Here is a 15,762-nt window from a genome sequence, read left to right on the forward strand (position 1 = left end):
GTGTATTATTCTTATTAGGGCATACAGACCTTCATCTGCACCTTTGTTTACACCATTTATTTGTCTCATACACTTTTATTCAGGAATTATATCGTTTACACTGCTATTTTTTTCCTTATATTCAGATCTAATGTCATTGCCTATATTTATGTCTTTCTACTATTACCCTGCCCATACCTGTACCTCCCCTCCCCCCTGCTGCTATGACACCCACATGTCCCCAAGGGGATCAATAAAGGAATATCTCATCTTATTGGAAATGCAAGCCAGTAAAGGCACAGACACAGGCACAGCAGAGCTGGTCTCTCACCGCTGTGGGTCTTGTAGAACGGCATACAGTCCCACTCCGGGGGTGGAGAGATATTGCTCTCCCCCTCCGAGCCACTGCTGCTCCCGCTGGGCAGGAACTTGGCCAGGGGGGAGGGGCGCAGGTCCTCCAGCATCCCACGAGGCACTGGGGCGGGGAGACGGTGAGTGAGTGGAGGAGATAGACGGCTAGACAGAGATGATAACTCAGCTAGACAGATAATAACTAGACAGAGATGATAACTAGACAGAGATGATAACTAGACAGAGATGATAACTAGACAGAGATGATAACTAGACAGAGATGATAACTAGACAGAGATGATAACTAGACAGAGATGATAACTAAGCAGGACTGACCTCTTGGTTTGGGAGGTAACACTTTGGTTGCTGCTGGTGAAGTGCTGGCTAGTGCTTGGCTTAGAGCGCTCTTTGAGTTGAAGGCTTTCCGCTTGTTCTCCAGCGGGGTGACGTATGGGAGCTCCAGGGAACTGAGGGAGGAGCGAGGGAGACAAGTCATGAGTGGTGAGTGTGATGCAGAGGGGAGGGGTGTGGGTGAGTGTGATCCAGAGGGGAGGGGTGTGGTGAGTGTGATCCAGAGGGGAGGGGTGTGGTGAGTGTGATCCAGAGGGGAGGGGTGTGGTGAGTGTGATGCAGAGGGGGAGGGGTGTGGGTGAGTGTGATCCAGAGGGGAGGGGTGTGGTGAGTGTGATGCAGAGGGGGAGGGGTGTGGGTGAGTGTGATGCAGAGGGGGAGGGGTGTGGGTGAGTGTGATGCAGAGGGGAGGGGTGTGGGTGAGTGTGATCCAGAGGGGAGGGGTGTGGTGAGTGTGATGCAGAGGGGAGGGGTGTGGGTGAGTGTGATGCAGAGGGGAGGGGTGTGGTGAGTGTGATGCAGAGGGGAGGGGTGTGGGTGAGTGTGATCCAGAGGGGAGGGGTGTGGTGAGTGTGATGCAGAGGGGGAGGGGTGTGGGTGAGTGTGATGCAGAGGGGGAGGGGTGTGGGTGAGTGTGATGCAGAGGGGGAGGGGTGTGGGTGAGTGTGATCCAGAGGGGGAGGGGTGTGGGTGAGTGTAATCCAGAGGGGAGGGGTGTGGGTGAGTGTGATCCAGAGGGGAGGGGTGTGGGTGAGTGTGATGCAGAGGGGGAGGGGTGTGGGTGAGTGTAATCCAGAGGGGAGGGGTGTGGGTGAGTGTGATCCAGAGGGGAGGGGTGTGGGTGAGTGTGATCCAGAGGGGAGGGGTGTGGGTGAGTGTAATCCAGAGGGGAGGGGTGTGGGTGAGTGTGGTGAGTGTAATGCAGAGAGGGAGGGGTGTGGGTGAGTGTGATCCAGAGGGGGAGGGGTGTGGGTGAGTGTGATCCAGAGGGGAGGGGTGTGGGTGAGTGTGATCCAGAGGGGAGGGGTGTGGGTGAGTGTGATCCAGAGGGGAGGGGTGTGGTTGAGTGTGATCCAGAGGGGAGGGGTGTGGGTGAGTGTGATCCAGAGGGGAGGGGTGTGGTTGAGTGTAATCCAGAGGGGAGGGGTGTGGGTGAGTGTGATCCAGAGGGGAGGGGTGTGGGTGAGTGTAATCCAGAGGGGAGGGGTGTGGGTGAGTGTGGTGAGTGTAATGCAGAGAGGGAGGGGTGTGGGTGAGTGTGGTGAGTGTGATGCAGAGAGGGAGGGGTGTGGGTGAGTGTGATGCAGAGGGGGAGGGGTGTGGGTGAGTGTGATCCAGAGGGGAGGGGTGTGGGTGAGTGTGGTGAGTGTGGTGAGTGTGATGCAGAGGGGAGGGGTGTGGGTGAGTGTAATGCAGAGGGGGAGGGGTGTGGGTGAGTGTAATCCAGAGGGGAGGGGTGTGGGTGAGTGTGATCCAGAGGGGAGGGGTGTGGGTGAGTGTGGTGAGTGTGGTGAGTGTGATGCAGAGGGGAGAGGTGTGGGTGAGTGTGATGCAGAGGGGAGGGGTGTGGGTGAGTGTGATGCAGAGGGGAGGGGTGTGGGTGAGTGTGATCCAGAGGGGAGGGGTGTGGGTGAGTGTAATCCAGAGGGGAGGGGTGTGGGTGAGTGTGGTGAGTGTGGATGAGTGTGGTCCAGATGGGAGGGGTGTGGTGAGTGTGATGCAGAGGGGGAGGGGTGTGGGTGAGTGTGATCCAGAGGGGAGGGGTGTGGGTGAGTGTGATGCAGAGGGGAGGGGTGTGGTGAGTGTGATGCAGAGGGGGAGGGGTGTGGATGGGTGTGGTCCAGATGGGAGGGGTGTGGGTGAGTGTAATCCAGAGGGGAGGGGTGTGGTGAGTGTGATGCAGAGGGGGAGGGGTGTGGATGGGTGTGGTCCAGATGGGAGGGGTGTGGGTGAGTGTAATCCAGAGGGGAGGGGTGTGGGTGAGTGTGGTGAGTGTGATGCAGAGGGGGAGGGGTGTGGGTGAGTGTGGGTGTGGTTGCTAACCTCGACATTTGGCTCTTCTCCTTTGTATTCGCTGGCTTCTTGTTCTTGGGTTTTAAACTCTGCTCTGCGATGATCTCCTCCTTCTCCGGCGCTGGCGGCCTGCCTTTCTTGTTGGCCAGTTCCTGCGAACCAGAGGAAGCGTGAAGCGTAACGTTTTCTAGCCCCGTGCCAGAGAGAAGTCAGAGAGGATATGTTTTAAGAGAGTATATCGTACTGCAGCACCGTGTTCTGAGGGAGAAAATACATTAGATAGATCAATCGAAGCCCCCCCCCGCCTGCACATTCCCAATAACTTTCAATAAATTCTGTTCTACAAACAGGCAGAAGAAAAGTGTACCTTTGGTCCAGCCAGGAATCCAGGGGTTACGTGTTTCTCTCAACAATCTCAGGACCGTCCCAAAGAGATCTCCAAAAACCTGCTGTTCACAAGTTGTTCAAATTCACCCTATTTTCATCTACCTTCCCTAAATCTGTTTTGTGCCATCGCAGACACCATTTTCATCATTACCCATGGTCCAATATCGGGTGTGTGTGGTATCTCTCTGAGGCTGGCCTCCGTGTGTCTGTGTTGGAGGTTAGGGACCTCTGTGTGTGTCTGTGTTGGAGGTTAGGGACATGTGTGTGTCTGTGGTACCTCTTTGAGGCTGGCCTCTGTGTCTGTGTTGGAGGTCTCTGTGGTGGTGGAGGAGCTGTCGTCGTTGTCATCCTCTCCCTGAGCTTTTCCCTTTGTCCTGCTCTCTGCCGCCTCTTCCTTCTTCTTCTGGGCCTTTGGTTTGCGCGGTACCTTCCCTTTAGCTCCTGGACAGAGAAGAAGAAAAACTTGAACTTGGCTGAAACCTGTGAACCTCGTCCGTCCGTCCGTCCACGTACGTACACACACACACACACACACACACACACACACACACTGTCTCTCATATTTGGTTCATTTGAACAGTCTAAGTAGTTGCAGGAAAAACATACACCAAACTAACACCACACCCACGTTCATGAGGCTTGATGTGAAGGCCTAGTTCTGAATAGTTTAATTCAGATTATTAAGAGTGTGGTCCACACACACGATCACATTTCCCTCCTAGATAAAACCACAGCATCCTGGTACCTTTGCCCTGAGCGCTGGGAGCAGACTCCAGCTCTTCAGGGGTAAACTCTGGTCTGTCCAGATCCTTGTCCATGGCCTCCACCAGGCTGGCGTAGTCCTGCTCCTCCTGCCCAGAGTTGGCCCCTCTCCCCGGGCCGGAGGGGCCCTGCTGACCGGAGCCAGAGCCCTGCTGTTTGGAGCCGGCGGTGCGCGCCCTGCGGCCGGCTGGCTGGCTGGATGACGAGGCGTCGGAGGCCTTGGGGCCGGGCTGGGGGGCAGGCGGGGGGGGCTGCGGAGAGGAGCGGCTCTGGCCTACTCTAGCGTTCCTGCCGCCAGGCCTGGAGAGGGGAGAGGAGGACGGGACAGGCCTGGTTGGAGGTTGGATGACCAGGGGTTTGAAAAATGACCTAATAGATTACAAGCATAGGGGGAGGTCTGTAATCGCTGTATGTGCCGTCAATCAGGGTGGAGTACCATTGTATCTACAGTATTATTATTATCTGCAGGTTTCAACAAGTGAAATTGAAGACTTTTTAATACCACTTAGAGCACATTTTATACCAATACTAGCAACAACAAAAAATAATAATAATAATAACTAATAAAGATTTGGAGAACATTTTATAAAAAAAAACGTGTGCGTTCCATACAAACATTTTAATACCCTGCAGATACTCGGTGTTAAATGGACTGCATTAATATAACGGCTTTTATCCAAAAGCGCTTTACAACTTATGCCTCACATTCACTCACACTCCCACGGCGGAGGCGACCACGCAGGGTGCCAACCCGCTCATCGGGAGCCGTTAAGGGGGTTAAGTGTCTCGCTCAAGGACACTTTGACGCGCTGCCAGGAGGAGCTGGAATTTAACCAGGAACCTTCCGATTACCAGACGACCGCTCTACCTCCTGAGCCAGTCGCACCCCCATTATTACCTCATGTAGTACAAGGGATGAAGGACAGAGAGGCAGCAATTTCAGTTAATTATCCACAACATCCACATTATTTTCAGTGGAATAGGGAATACCTGTGCATTCCAAGGTTCAAAACAAATATGGGCAAATGTTCTTTTAAATTCTGGGGAGGCACCAATTGGAATTTGCTACCTTGTATTAGTAGCAGACACAATAAAAAAGTTAAATCATGGGTGCCTCGACAATGTTAAAAAACTAGATTTTAAAATGTATGAAAATGTTGTGTATGTTACATCGTTGTCTGTGGCTAGGTTTGTACTGCACTTAAAATGTATATGTAGTTTGTCATATTGTTATTTGTGGTCATGTTTTGTATTGCTTATCTGTCTGAGACCAAGGAGCACAAGGGAAATAAGTAGTGCTTTCAGGCGATTAAAAAGATTTATCAAATTTTTTAACAAAACCTTCCGTTTAATCATCTTCCATTTATTCATTTGCTTAGATTTTTCAGGTCTGGTCAATTTTAGCATGGTGTTATTCACAGTAAATTTTTTTCATTGATATTCTCATTTGGTTCATTACAATTTACTCAAGCCTAGTAACAGACAGTATTTCTGACACTGGGAATACATTCCCTGAGATCCATAGATGTCCCTAGAATCAGATACCAAGAACATGCAAAAATTATATATATATATATATAGCGTTTCATCCTTGATGTTTTGTTGAATTTAAATGTCAAATCAAATCCAATGGAGGAGAAAACCCACTGTGCCGTGCTGTTATGGAGGCGCACTATCTCCCTGAGGTCGAAGGGCTTGCCCGTCTCCATGGAGGTGTTTGACGACTCGAAGCACACGCGCTTCTTGAACATCTCCCAGATGCCCAGGGCCTCCAGGTACGCCGTCACCACCACCAGGAGGAACATGGAACTGCAGGGAACACGACGTGAGAAGATTATTATATTATTCATTACATGAGAAGATCATTATATTATCATTACAACCTGCTGCCAGCAGCTGGAGAACTAACTAACGGCTGCAGAACTCGAGAACTACTAGGAATGTCTGACTCTTAACCACCTTAACACCGTATATATGTATGACGTATATGTGGCGGCACGGTGGTGTAGTGGTTAACAAAACCTGGGTTTGATTCCCGCTTGGGGACCAGGTCGCCGTGTTGCCAGTTACCCAGGTGGGGTATCTGCCGGGCCTTTCTGTGTGGAGTTTGGATGTTGGATGATAAGATAAACCCAATGGAAAAACATGCACAAGAAATCTGACCTGTATCTGATTTAGGACCACATATGAAAGTGGCCCAATTTAAATCAGAATAGAAAAGATCAGATTCCATGTGATTTATGCTGTTCACACTGTCATGAAAGAATCAGATCGGAGATATGAGTAAATTATTTTTAAATAAAAATGAAGATTTGGGCAACTTTTGCCTGCAGTGTGAACGTAGCCTTTGATCTGGACTGGGCAGCTGCAATGGGGGAATGGTCACAGTTAGGGATGGGTACCGAATCAGGTACTTTTAAGGGTATCGATCGAATCACGTCGGTGCTACCGAGTACCGATTCACGTGAGATCCACCGGTGCCACATTTCTGTAATAATTTAAATATATACCGGTATATATATATATTTTTTTTTTCTTCATAAAGTCCGATGATGTCAACGTTTCGTTTACCGCGAAACAAAACCTATGAAGTGTGCCGCACGTTCACACACCCAATACACGCTTACCTAGGATTTGACTTGATTCAACAACAAAGCAGTCGGGGAAATGGCAAGCCAAAAACGGTCGCAAGTGTGGTTACACTTTACAAAGCTAGATGCAGAAAACGCTCGCTGCAATATTATATATATATATATATATATTAACAAATTGTTCTAAATAAATAATAATGATAATAAATTATTTGAAGTTTGGACATTTTTTTTTACAACTGAGGTAGGTAGATTACATTTTTAGAGACTAAAGTATCGTTGGGTACTGGTAACTGTTCAAATGTGAACGGTACCCAACCCTGATGGTCACAGTGGAACCTCACTCCCCCAGGTCTACAGGGCTGATATGGAATGTAGCCCAACTATGTTCCAGACACAAAGATGTTCTGTGAAGTCGGCCTTCTCTCCCGTCTGATAGTTAAATGAAAACATGTGGGCTGCGGATCGAATTTATCCAAGCGTTATCCTCGTTCCCTCCCCTCTCATTCCTGGGACAAAACACACACAAGGCGTTTGTCTCGTCCGGGTTTGAGGATCTGGAGTGGGGAGAGCAACACTGCAGCAAGGTCATACATTTATATTAAAACGTCTGCTTCTCAGTGGATTAGCCTGTAGGAAACGATTATTAAGTGGCCATAGTTTGTTAAATAGGCCTGCTTTTGACAAAACTTTGGCAAGATAGGGATTTTCTTTTATTTACTACTCAACTTTTCAACTTGTCTTAGTATTTACAAAGTATAGTTAAGTACATGCCAGGAGTACATGAATGTCTTGTCCTGCATTTATCCTGAGCACCCAAGACCAATTAAAAACTATTTTGATTGTTAGGGCAATAACTTACAAATTCCTCAATCGCTCTTAAAGGTGCTGCTGTGTATGTTTGTGTTGTGAAGATAAGTGTTAAAGAGCTCTACATTCCCAGAGCCATCTATGATTTAACCAGAAAATACATTTTCTTGTATCCCTTCCCACTTTATCCAATCAGGAGAGATAACCATAGATATTTGTATTTATTTCAAGAAATCTTGCCAAGCCAAGTTTGCTTACTGCACTGGTCGATTATTTTACTTGTTCCAAGAACAGTGTGGAGTTCTCTCTCCTGATTGGATAAAGTGGGAACGGGATACCAAGACATTTATTTTCTGTTTACGTCAGAGATGGCTCTCGGAATGTAGAGCTCTTTAACACTTATCTTAACACAAACATACACAGCACCTTATCTTAACACAAAAATACACAGCACCTTTAAGAGCGATTGAGGAATTTGTAATTTATTGCCATAACAATCAAAATAGTTTTGAATTAGTCTTGGGTGCTGAGGATAAATGCAGGACAAAACATCAAGGTACAGGCAACGTATACAATACTCCTGGCATGTACTTAACTATACTTTGTAAATACTAAGAAAAGTTGAGTAGTAAATAAAAGAAAATCCCTATCTTGCCAAAGTTTTGTCAACACTAATCAGTGATGGCTGTCAGAGTGTAGAGTTATTATTTTAACTCATGTAATAATATGTAATAATAAATAGGATTCGAAGAGAGAAGCGCCTTTCTCAGACTCAAGGATATTGTACAAGGAGAGATAAGCTATATGAAAGAAAGTGTAAATAAAATTGTGAAAACATTTGCAAAAAGTTAATAACTTAACAACTTACATGTATTTTACCAAACAATAAAATACCAGTTACAGCACCTTTAATTGAGAGTGGTCTAAAGGCGTTTTGCTGGTGTTTAAATGTGGATACAAAAGGGTACTTGTAAGGCAATCAACAAAGCATACACTATTGATGAGTTCGATGGGAACGCAACCTAGAACCTCCTCTTTTAAAACGGATGTGGGTTTGGGTCCAAGTTCAAGCTGGCAGTCATCCTCTCAAGTCGTTCCAACCATCACATCACGTAACCATCAGTTATGCAAAACTAACAAATGGCAATTGGAGGAAGAGCGAGACTGCATTAACCATTTCACTGCGACAATACACAGAAGGTTAACCATTTCACTGCCACACAACAGCCAGTTAATCCTTTCACTGCCACACTACAGAAGGTTAACCCTTTACTATCACACTACCGACGGTAACCGACACAAAACCGACACGTTAGATGTAGCCTTTCACATTCTCCGTTGTGTGCAACCCTCTCGGATCGATTTGAACCATGTGCTCCTCTTTTCAAGAAACTAAACATTCTGTCTGTCTGAGGTTAATTCTTTACAGATATGTAAAGTATCGCTATATGTAAAATAGCGATTTTTTTCCCTTTTTTCGATTTGATAATTGCATCATTCCAAATCGCGATTTCGATTAAAAAACTATTAATCGTGCAGCCCTAGTTAGGGGGAGGGAAGTCATGGGTGGGAATCTGGCGTTGTGGACAGCGACGCCTACAGGTTAGGTCTGGGCGCTTGCTCAGCGGAGGCAGGAAATGGTGAAGGCAGCGTGACCTCCCACGCGTTACGCTTCACCAATGAGAGTCCTCGCTGCCAGGTGAAAAAAGAGTCACTGGCTGTCTCCACATGTGTCGGAGGAAGCATGTGGTGGACTTCAGGGTTCCCTTGTACCGACCAGTAGGAGAACATGCACACCACAACCAGGCAGGGGATGGGGGGGAATTGGCACAACGACTAAATTGGGACGGGAAGAAAAACAGAGAAAAATCTGAGAAAGAGAGGATTAAAAAAATATAAAATAAACACAGATAATATTTGACTGGAATTTCTCCACATTGAAGTCTTCCAGGACAGGTGGACCCTGGACCCTGCCTGCCTGCCCCCCCCGGAAGCGGACAGTGCTGAACGGAAGCGGACAGTGCTGAACGGAAGCGGACAGTGCCGGTTAGCCTAGGCATTGTCCAACTAACACCTCTCCCGAAGGCTAACCGGCACTGTCCGCTTCCATGCATTGTGCTAAGCTAGGTAACGTGCAGCCAGATAGCTTTCTACTGAACGCACAGAGAGGAAACTGGTATCTTATCTTCTCGTCTCTCTCTGGAGAAGACTGTAAGCTAATTTCCCCAAATGTCGGCGTGTTCCTTCAGTCGATGGCAGCCCTACGACATTCAGTCCTAGCGGCAGGGGGGTTTATAGCTGACCTCATGATGAGAGAGATGATGACGTAGAGCTCCAGCTCCCAGTTGGGCCGCGGCAGGGCGGTGGCGCAGGAGGCCAGCATGTGGTACGGCAGGGAGGCGTTGAGGGAGAAGAGGAAGCGGGAGCCGCCCGCGGAGGTCAGCTTCAGCTCCCGGATCACGCGGGACGCCGTGAAGTCAGGCGTGAACCTGGAGGACGGACCGACGGAGAGAGACACACAGGGGAGGGGAAATATAATGAGATCCATACAGATAGATCAATAGATATATATATACTGTATATAAACAAAGTCAAGTGAGTTAGCATTTACACACAGTTTGAAAGTAAAAGTGAAAATAATAACAGAAACTATAAAAGAAGGAAGGGTCATTGAGTCACTGTGTAGCACGTGAACGTACATTGGTGCCAAGTTGAATGGGATCAACAATCTGCTCGTTTATGACCCGTCTTTTAAAACAGGTTATTACCTCGGATGTCAGAATCATCTGCAATCGTTGCATTGTTAACTAGCTAACGTTTGATATATCGGTTGATGTATATTCCCTTATTACATGGCGTTTTAACACGCTCGGTTGCCCCTGACAGCGGTGAATTATTTCTCGATAACTGACCGCTGCCATGGGCAACGCGCAATAATGACCGCTGATACGGGTAACAGAGCGCTATTGACCAATCACAATCAAGCATTTTGGTCGCAGTCACGAAAGCTAAGCATTACCATTATGCACAGCTGCACTCATCAGTGTAATCAGACCACACACCTGCCGGCTGCCGGCGATTACAGCGGAGCCACAGAACAACTGCGTCTGCATTTGATCTCGTCTTGTCAATGGTGTAAAATGAATTAGGTATATTGTTAGTAAGTTAGCCATGTAATAAGCGGGATAATGTATAGCTACTCGGTCATTGTCGCAAAATAATTGACCTTCACTGCGTTTAGAACACCTCGGCGCGGCGCCTCTGTGTTCTAAAGTCTGTGTCGGTCAATTATTTTGCGACAATGACCTTGTAGCTATACATTATCCCTTACTTAGATATCCGGTATATTTTTTGTATTATTTACATCTCCCAAAGGCTTAAATACAACTGGTATTCCGAGCATAGAACGCTGGTATTCTCACGCGATGACCCTTCCTTCTTTCTTAGCCTCCTTGCAGAAACCGAGCTACTTACAAAATGACTATGTCCCTTGAAGCGTTTGGTTTTAGTGCAAATTCTTGGCAATTAAGGACTTTGAAACCGAATCCCTCGCAGGAACGGCCATTTATCTCGATGGACCGGATGTCGATCTGCTGTTGACCGGTGTTCTCGACCTTGAAGGACTTTCTGAGGGTGAAGTTGGGCTCCTTTGGCTTATTTACTAGAGAAACAGAAAGTAAATATTATTTACTAGAGAAACAGAAAGTAAATATTATTTACTAGAGAAACAGAAAGGCCACAGATCAAGAGAGGACAACAACATCTTATTTACTAGAGAAACAGAAAGGCCACAGATCAAGAGAGGAGCACAACAGCTTATTTACTAGAGAAACAGAAAGGCCACAGATCAAGAGAGGAGCACAACATCTTATTTACTAGAGAAACAGAAAGGCCACAGATCAAGAGAGGAGCACAACATCTTATTTACTAGAGAAACAGAAAGGCCACAGATCAAGAGAGGAGCACAACATCTTATTTACTAGAGAAACAGAAAGGGCACAGATCAAGAGAGGAGCACAACAGCTTATTTACTAGAGAAACAGAAAGGCCACAGATCAAGAGAGGACACCAGCTTATTTACTAGATAAACAGAAAGGCCACAGATCAAGAGAGGACAACAACATCTTATTTACTAGAGAAACAGAAAGGCCACAGATCAAGAGAGGAGCACAACAGCTTATTTACTAGAGAAACAGAAAGGCCACAGATCAAGAGAGGAGCACAACATCTTATTTACTAGAGAAACAGAAAGGCCACAGATCAAGAGAGGAGCACAACATCTTATTTACTAGAGAAACAGAAACGGCACAGATCAAGAGAGGAGCACAACATCTTATTTACTAGAGAAACAGAAACGGCACAGATCAAGAGAGGACAACAACAGCTTATTTACTAGAGAAACAGAAAGGCCACAGATTTTCGCAGATCGTCAAAACCGATCGATGACACGGAAAACATGATCCAATTCTCTGCGGAGTTCTCACTCGCTCACAGCCACACACTCTGCTGCTGCGCGTCTTGCCCCTCCTCCTCCCCCTCCCAGACCCATCTCATGTCAACAAACAAACCCTTCGACGAGTCGAGTGCATGAGCACCGCAGAGCTCCTCTTTCAACATAACTGAAGCATTAAACAAAATGGCCCAGTCATCTATTCACTTTTGTTTAATACACGAGGCGTTGTCTAATGTCATCTAGCTACTGATGGCTCCTGCTATCAACGTGACAGTTTGGCATTCGTTTTCGCAAGAGCTGGCTAGCGTTGGCTAACTAGCTATCGCCCGTGAGCTAGCGTTACCGTTTAAACAAAACTACACAGTCAACTATTCACTTTAGTTTAATACATGATGAGGCGTTGTCTAACTGGCTAGCTACTGATAGCTCCTGATATCAACAAATGCGCATTTCAGAATGATAGGGATGCACCAGCATGAAACCTCCGTTAGCTAGGTAGCTCACGTTAGTGAGCTAAATAGTTCACTTTATTTTAATACATGATGCATTGTCTAACGTCATCTAGCCGGCTAGCAGTAGCTACAGATAGCTCCTGATATCAATGTCTTATAACATAATTGACATTATTTGTTTTTGCAGCTGAACATTGGCTAATTAGCTATCATGCTTCATAACACGTTTCAGACCCTGTTGAACTATCGCTCTGACTCAATAGTATCCATCTGCAGAACGTCAGCCCCAGCACTCTCAGGCCCCACGCTGAATGTGATTTGACCAAAGCAGAGTATACACACAGACAGTGGAGCTGTTTGCAGATAGCGAGCATTTTGACTTGTTGCGTGGTGGCGATGTCTCGCAGACAATACAACTACAAGTATAATTATATAATATATATATTTTATAAAAAAAATATATATATATATATATAAAATATATATATATTATTTTTTTAATAAAAAACGATCGATATCGGATCGGTATCGGCCGATATGGCTCAAGACGATCGGTGGCAATAAACGTGATCGGGGCATCCCTAATTATTATTATTTATAAGGCAGTATCTGTCCCAACAATGACAAAAGAGGTATTTTGTAGATATTCCTAATGGTATTTTAGAGTTAGTCATTTCCTGAAAAACTGAAAAAAGAATGTGGATGAGTCATCCAGCATATGGGGGTGTATACTAATTTAGCATCATCCAATCAAATGCTTTCTAGAATTCAGGACAGTCCTTCTTTCTTCATCTCCTGTTCTGTGGTTCTTCTCCAGGTGGTTCTCGGTCTGCCTCTCTTCCTCCTGCCCTGTGGGTTCCATGTCAGCGCCCGCTTTGTGATTGATTTCTTTCTTTTGAGTGTGTGACCTATATCCACTTCCACTTCCTCCTCCGGATTTGAATTTCTATTGTGTCCTGTTTGGTGAGTTCCCACAGGTTGGCGTTAGAGATGGTGTTGGGCCAGTATATTCACAGGAGGCGTCTGAGGCACCGGTTGGTGAAGGTCTGTAGCTTATTATAGTGGTGGTGGTTTTCCAGGATTCTGAGCCATATAGTAGAGTGGTCTTTACGTTTGAGTTGAAGATCTGTAGCTTGGTCTTGAGTGACAGGTTTTTTGCCTTCCAGATGATGTTTAGCATGTTGAATGATGTCCTTGCCTTTCCAATCCTGGCTTGGACATCGTCTTCCGTACCACCTTCCACAGAAATTATGGTTCCAAGGTAAGTGAAGCTGTTTACATCCTCTAATGGGTTTTGTTCCATGGTTATGGGTGTGTTGTTCTTGCTGTTGATACGCATTACTTTGGTTTTGGATGAGTTTATTTTGAGCCCGAGCAGAGCAGCAGTTTCTTCCAGTTTTCCCGCACTTGGCCTCTTTTAACTAAATTGAAAAAAAAATTTATGTTAGCTTGCTAGCTAACATTATGTTAAGTAACATTGCTTGGTTTTGTTTGTGCTCTATAGCGAACCTAAGATAATCCAACAAGCGAGCGAGCGAGCTGGCTGCCATTGCCAACAGCCAACGCTAGTGGACCCAGTGAACGTAAAGCATTCATTCCAAAAAATGTAAACGTGTGGCAAACGTACAAAACGTTGCTAGTACCATCTCCAGTCTCTCTTCAGCTTTCTTTTCTGTTCTCCCAGTTGTTAACAGACCGTTATGCGACCTGGCTAGCGAGCGAGCTGTACCCGGCATGCTGTTCAGCGGTGTAGGGGTGCTCCCATAGTCGAGCGGACCGTACACGGAGCGGACTTGCGCGGACTCAAAGCAGACCCAAAGCGGACTCCAAGTGCGAAGCTCCAATTTTCCAATGCGTGGACGTCCGCGCCGCTCACTTGGTGTCACACACAAAACGCTGCTCGGCGTTTTGGTTGACATCGACCTGCATTTAATGTGACGCCGATTTGCATTTTATTCTGACCACTCGCCTTTTCACTCGCAAAAGAGAATGGCTTTTCTAAATGAAGTGTGTAAAACTGCCAGTTTTATTATCGAAATATTGGAAACGGAGATAACACTCTTTATTTTGACACCGGATGACGACGACATGACAGAAGTTGAACAGCGCGTGGGAAACATTTTGTAAACTGGCGCGAGACATGTAGGAAATTGGTCTGCGGAGGGCCGCTCGACTATGAAAGCTCAAAGAGTCCAGTCCGCTCGACCATGGGAGCACCGTAACAGTCAATAGGGTCCCCTCTCAATACACTACACAGTGTAGGTGCTGGTAAAAACAAGCGGAAATATATATTTTTGAAACAAAATTATATTAACTATTAAGAATATTTAAAAATCCATGCGCATCCCTAAAGATCACTCCTACTTCATTGAAGCTACTCACAGTCTGTACATTCTTTCAGGTGAGATTCCACCATCTTGAAGCGAAGGAAGCCCCCAGGGCCGGGGTTCTTGCCCCCCACCTTCAGCCTCTCGTAGCAGCCGCGGCCCTGGACGATCAGGAACTCCACCCCCGTCAGGTTGTTCCTGCAGACGGGGACGATTCATCAGTTTACCCGCCTATGTCCTTTTGACAGATTAGATCGTTTGAAGTTGAAGGTTCTTCCTTCTTGTGCCTATAATGTATGAAATCGTGCCTATATTACCTATAATGTATGAAATTGTGCCTATAATGTATGAAATTGTGCCTATATTACGTATAATGTATGAAATTGTGCCTATATTACCTATAATGTATGAAATTGCTGATAAACTGTCTTTTGTAAACTCGTTATCGAAAATCTGCAAAATGCCCCTTTAAATAAGAATAATAAACTATTTATAAAGCACTTTTCGTGCAATAGAAAGCAGCCCAGAGTGCTTTGACAAAAAAAAAGTGTATTTACAAATTAATAATAAAATGCAGGACGTAAAGATTTCACATCCATACAGAATGCATTTTACATTTAGTAATTTAGCTGAACACTTTTATCCAAAGTGACGTACAAGTTGTGTACAACAAGTCAGCAGGGAGGGTACAACTCTGGCAGCTAAGGGTCCGTAAGATTGTTCGTCAAACAGTGTCAAACTCGAGTGCTACACTCTTGAGTGTATAGTAGTATAGACATATTAGCATGGTAGCTAGTAATATAGGCATAGTAGCATAGACATATTAGCATAGTAGCTAGTAATATAGGCATAGTAGCATAGACATATTAGCATAGTAGGTAGTAATATAGGCATAGTAGCATAGACATATTAGTGTAGTAATATAGGCATAGTAGCATAGACACTATATTAGCATAGTAAGTAGTAATATAGGCACAGTAGATTACTTAGTAGCAAAGTGTAAAATAGTAAAAGAAGTTTTTTATTTGACTACATGGTAAACATCATCTAGCGTGCTGAAAACAAGCGCTTTAAAAGCAGAGAATGCTGTTCCAACACCTCAGACATGATGGGAGCCGCCTGTTACCAGAGTATGAGGGGGAGAAGGCCTGGGGAGTTACCTGAGTATGAGCAGTGAGGTGACCGTGTGGTTAGTGGTGGAGGAGGAGTTACCTGAGTATGAGCAGTGAGGTGACCGTGTGGTTAGTGGTGGAGGAGGAGTTACCTGAGTATGAGCAGTGAGGTGA

The 15,762-nt window shown here is 45.9% G+C and overlaps 1 protein-coding gene across 1 annotated transcript in view; it reads right to left on the reverse strand.

Moving 5' to 3' along the window:
* Positions 1-15,762, reverse strand: part of LOC311245228 (transmembrane protein 131-like) — a 75,696-nt gene that overhangs the window by 9,965 nt on the left and 49,969 nt on the right. The window contains exons 24-32 of the mRNA XM_084335059.1: positions 14,532-14,674; positions 10,719-10,905; positions 9,548-9,733; positions 5,491-5,652; positions 3,827-4,143; positions 3,359-3,522; positions 2,725-2,846; positions 667-797; positions 311-454 (exon numbers count right to left, since the gene is read on the reverse strand). Coding sequence (XP_084191185.1) covers positions 311-454; positions 667-797; positions 2,725-2,846; positions 3,359-3,522; positions 3,827-4,143; positions 5,491-5,652; positions 9,548-9,733; positions 10,719-10,905; positions 14,532-14,674 — 1,556 coding nt within the window. The remainder of the gene's footprint in view (positions 1-310; positions 455-666; positions 798-2,724; positions 2,847-3,358; positions 3,523-3,826; positions 4,144-5,490; positions 5,653-9,547; positions 9,734-10,718; positions 10,906-14,531; positions 14,675-15,762) is intronic.

Source organism: Notolepis coatsorum (assembly GCF_963971535.1).
Source record: "Notolepis coatsorum genome assembly, chromosome: 1".
NCBI lineage: Eukaryota > Metazoa > Chordata > Actinopteri > Aulopiformes > Paralepididae > Notolepis > Notolepis coatsorum.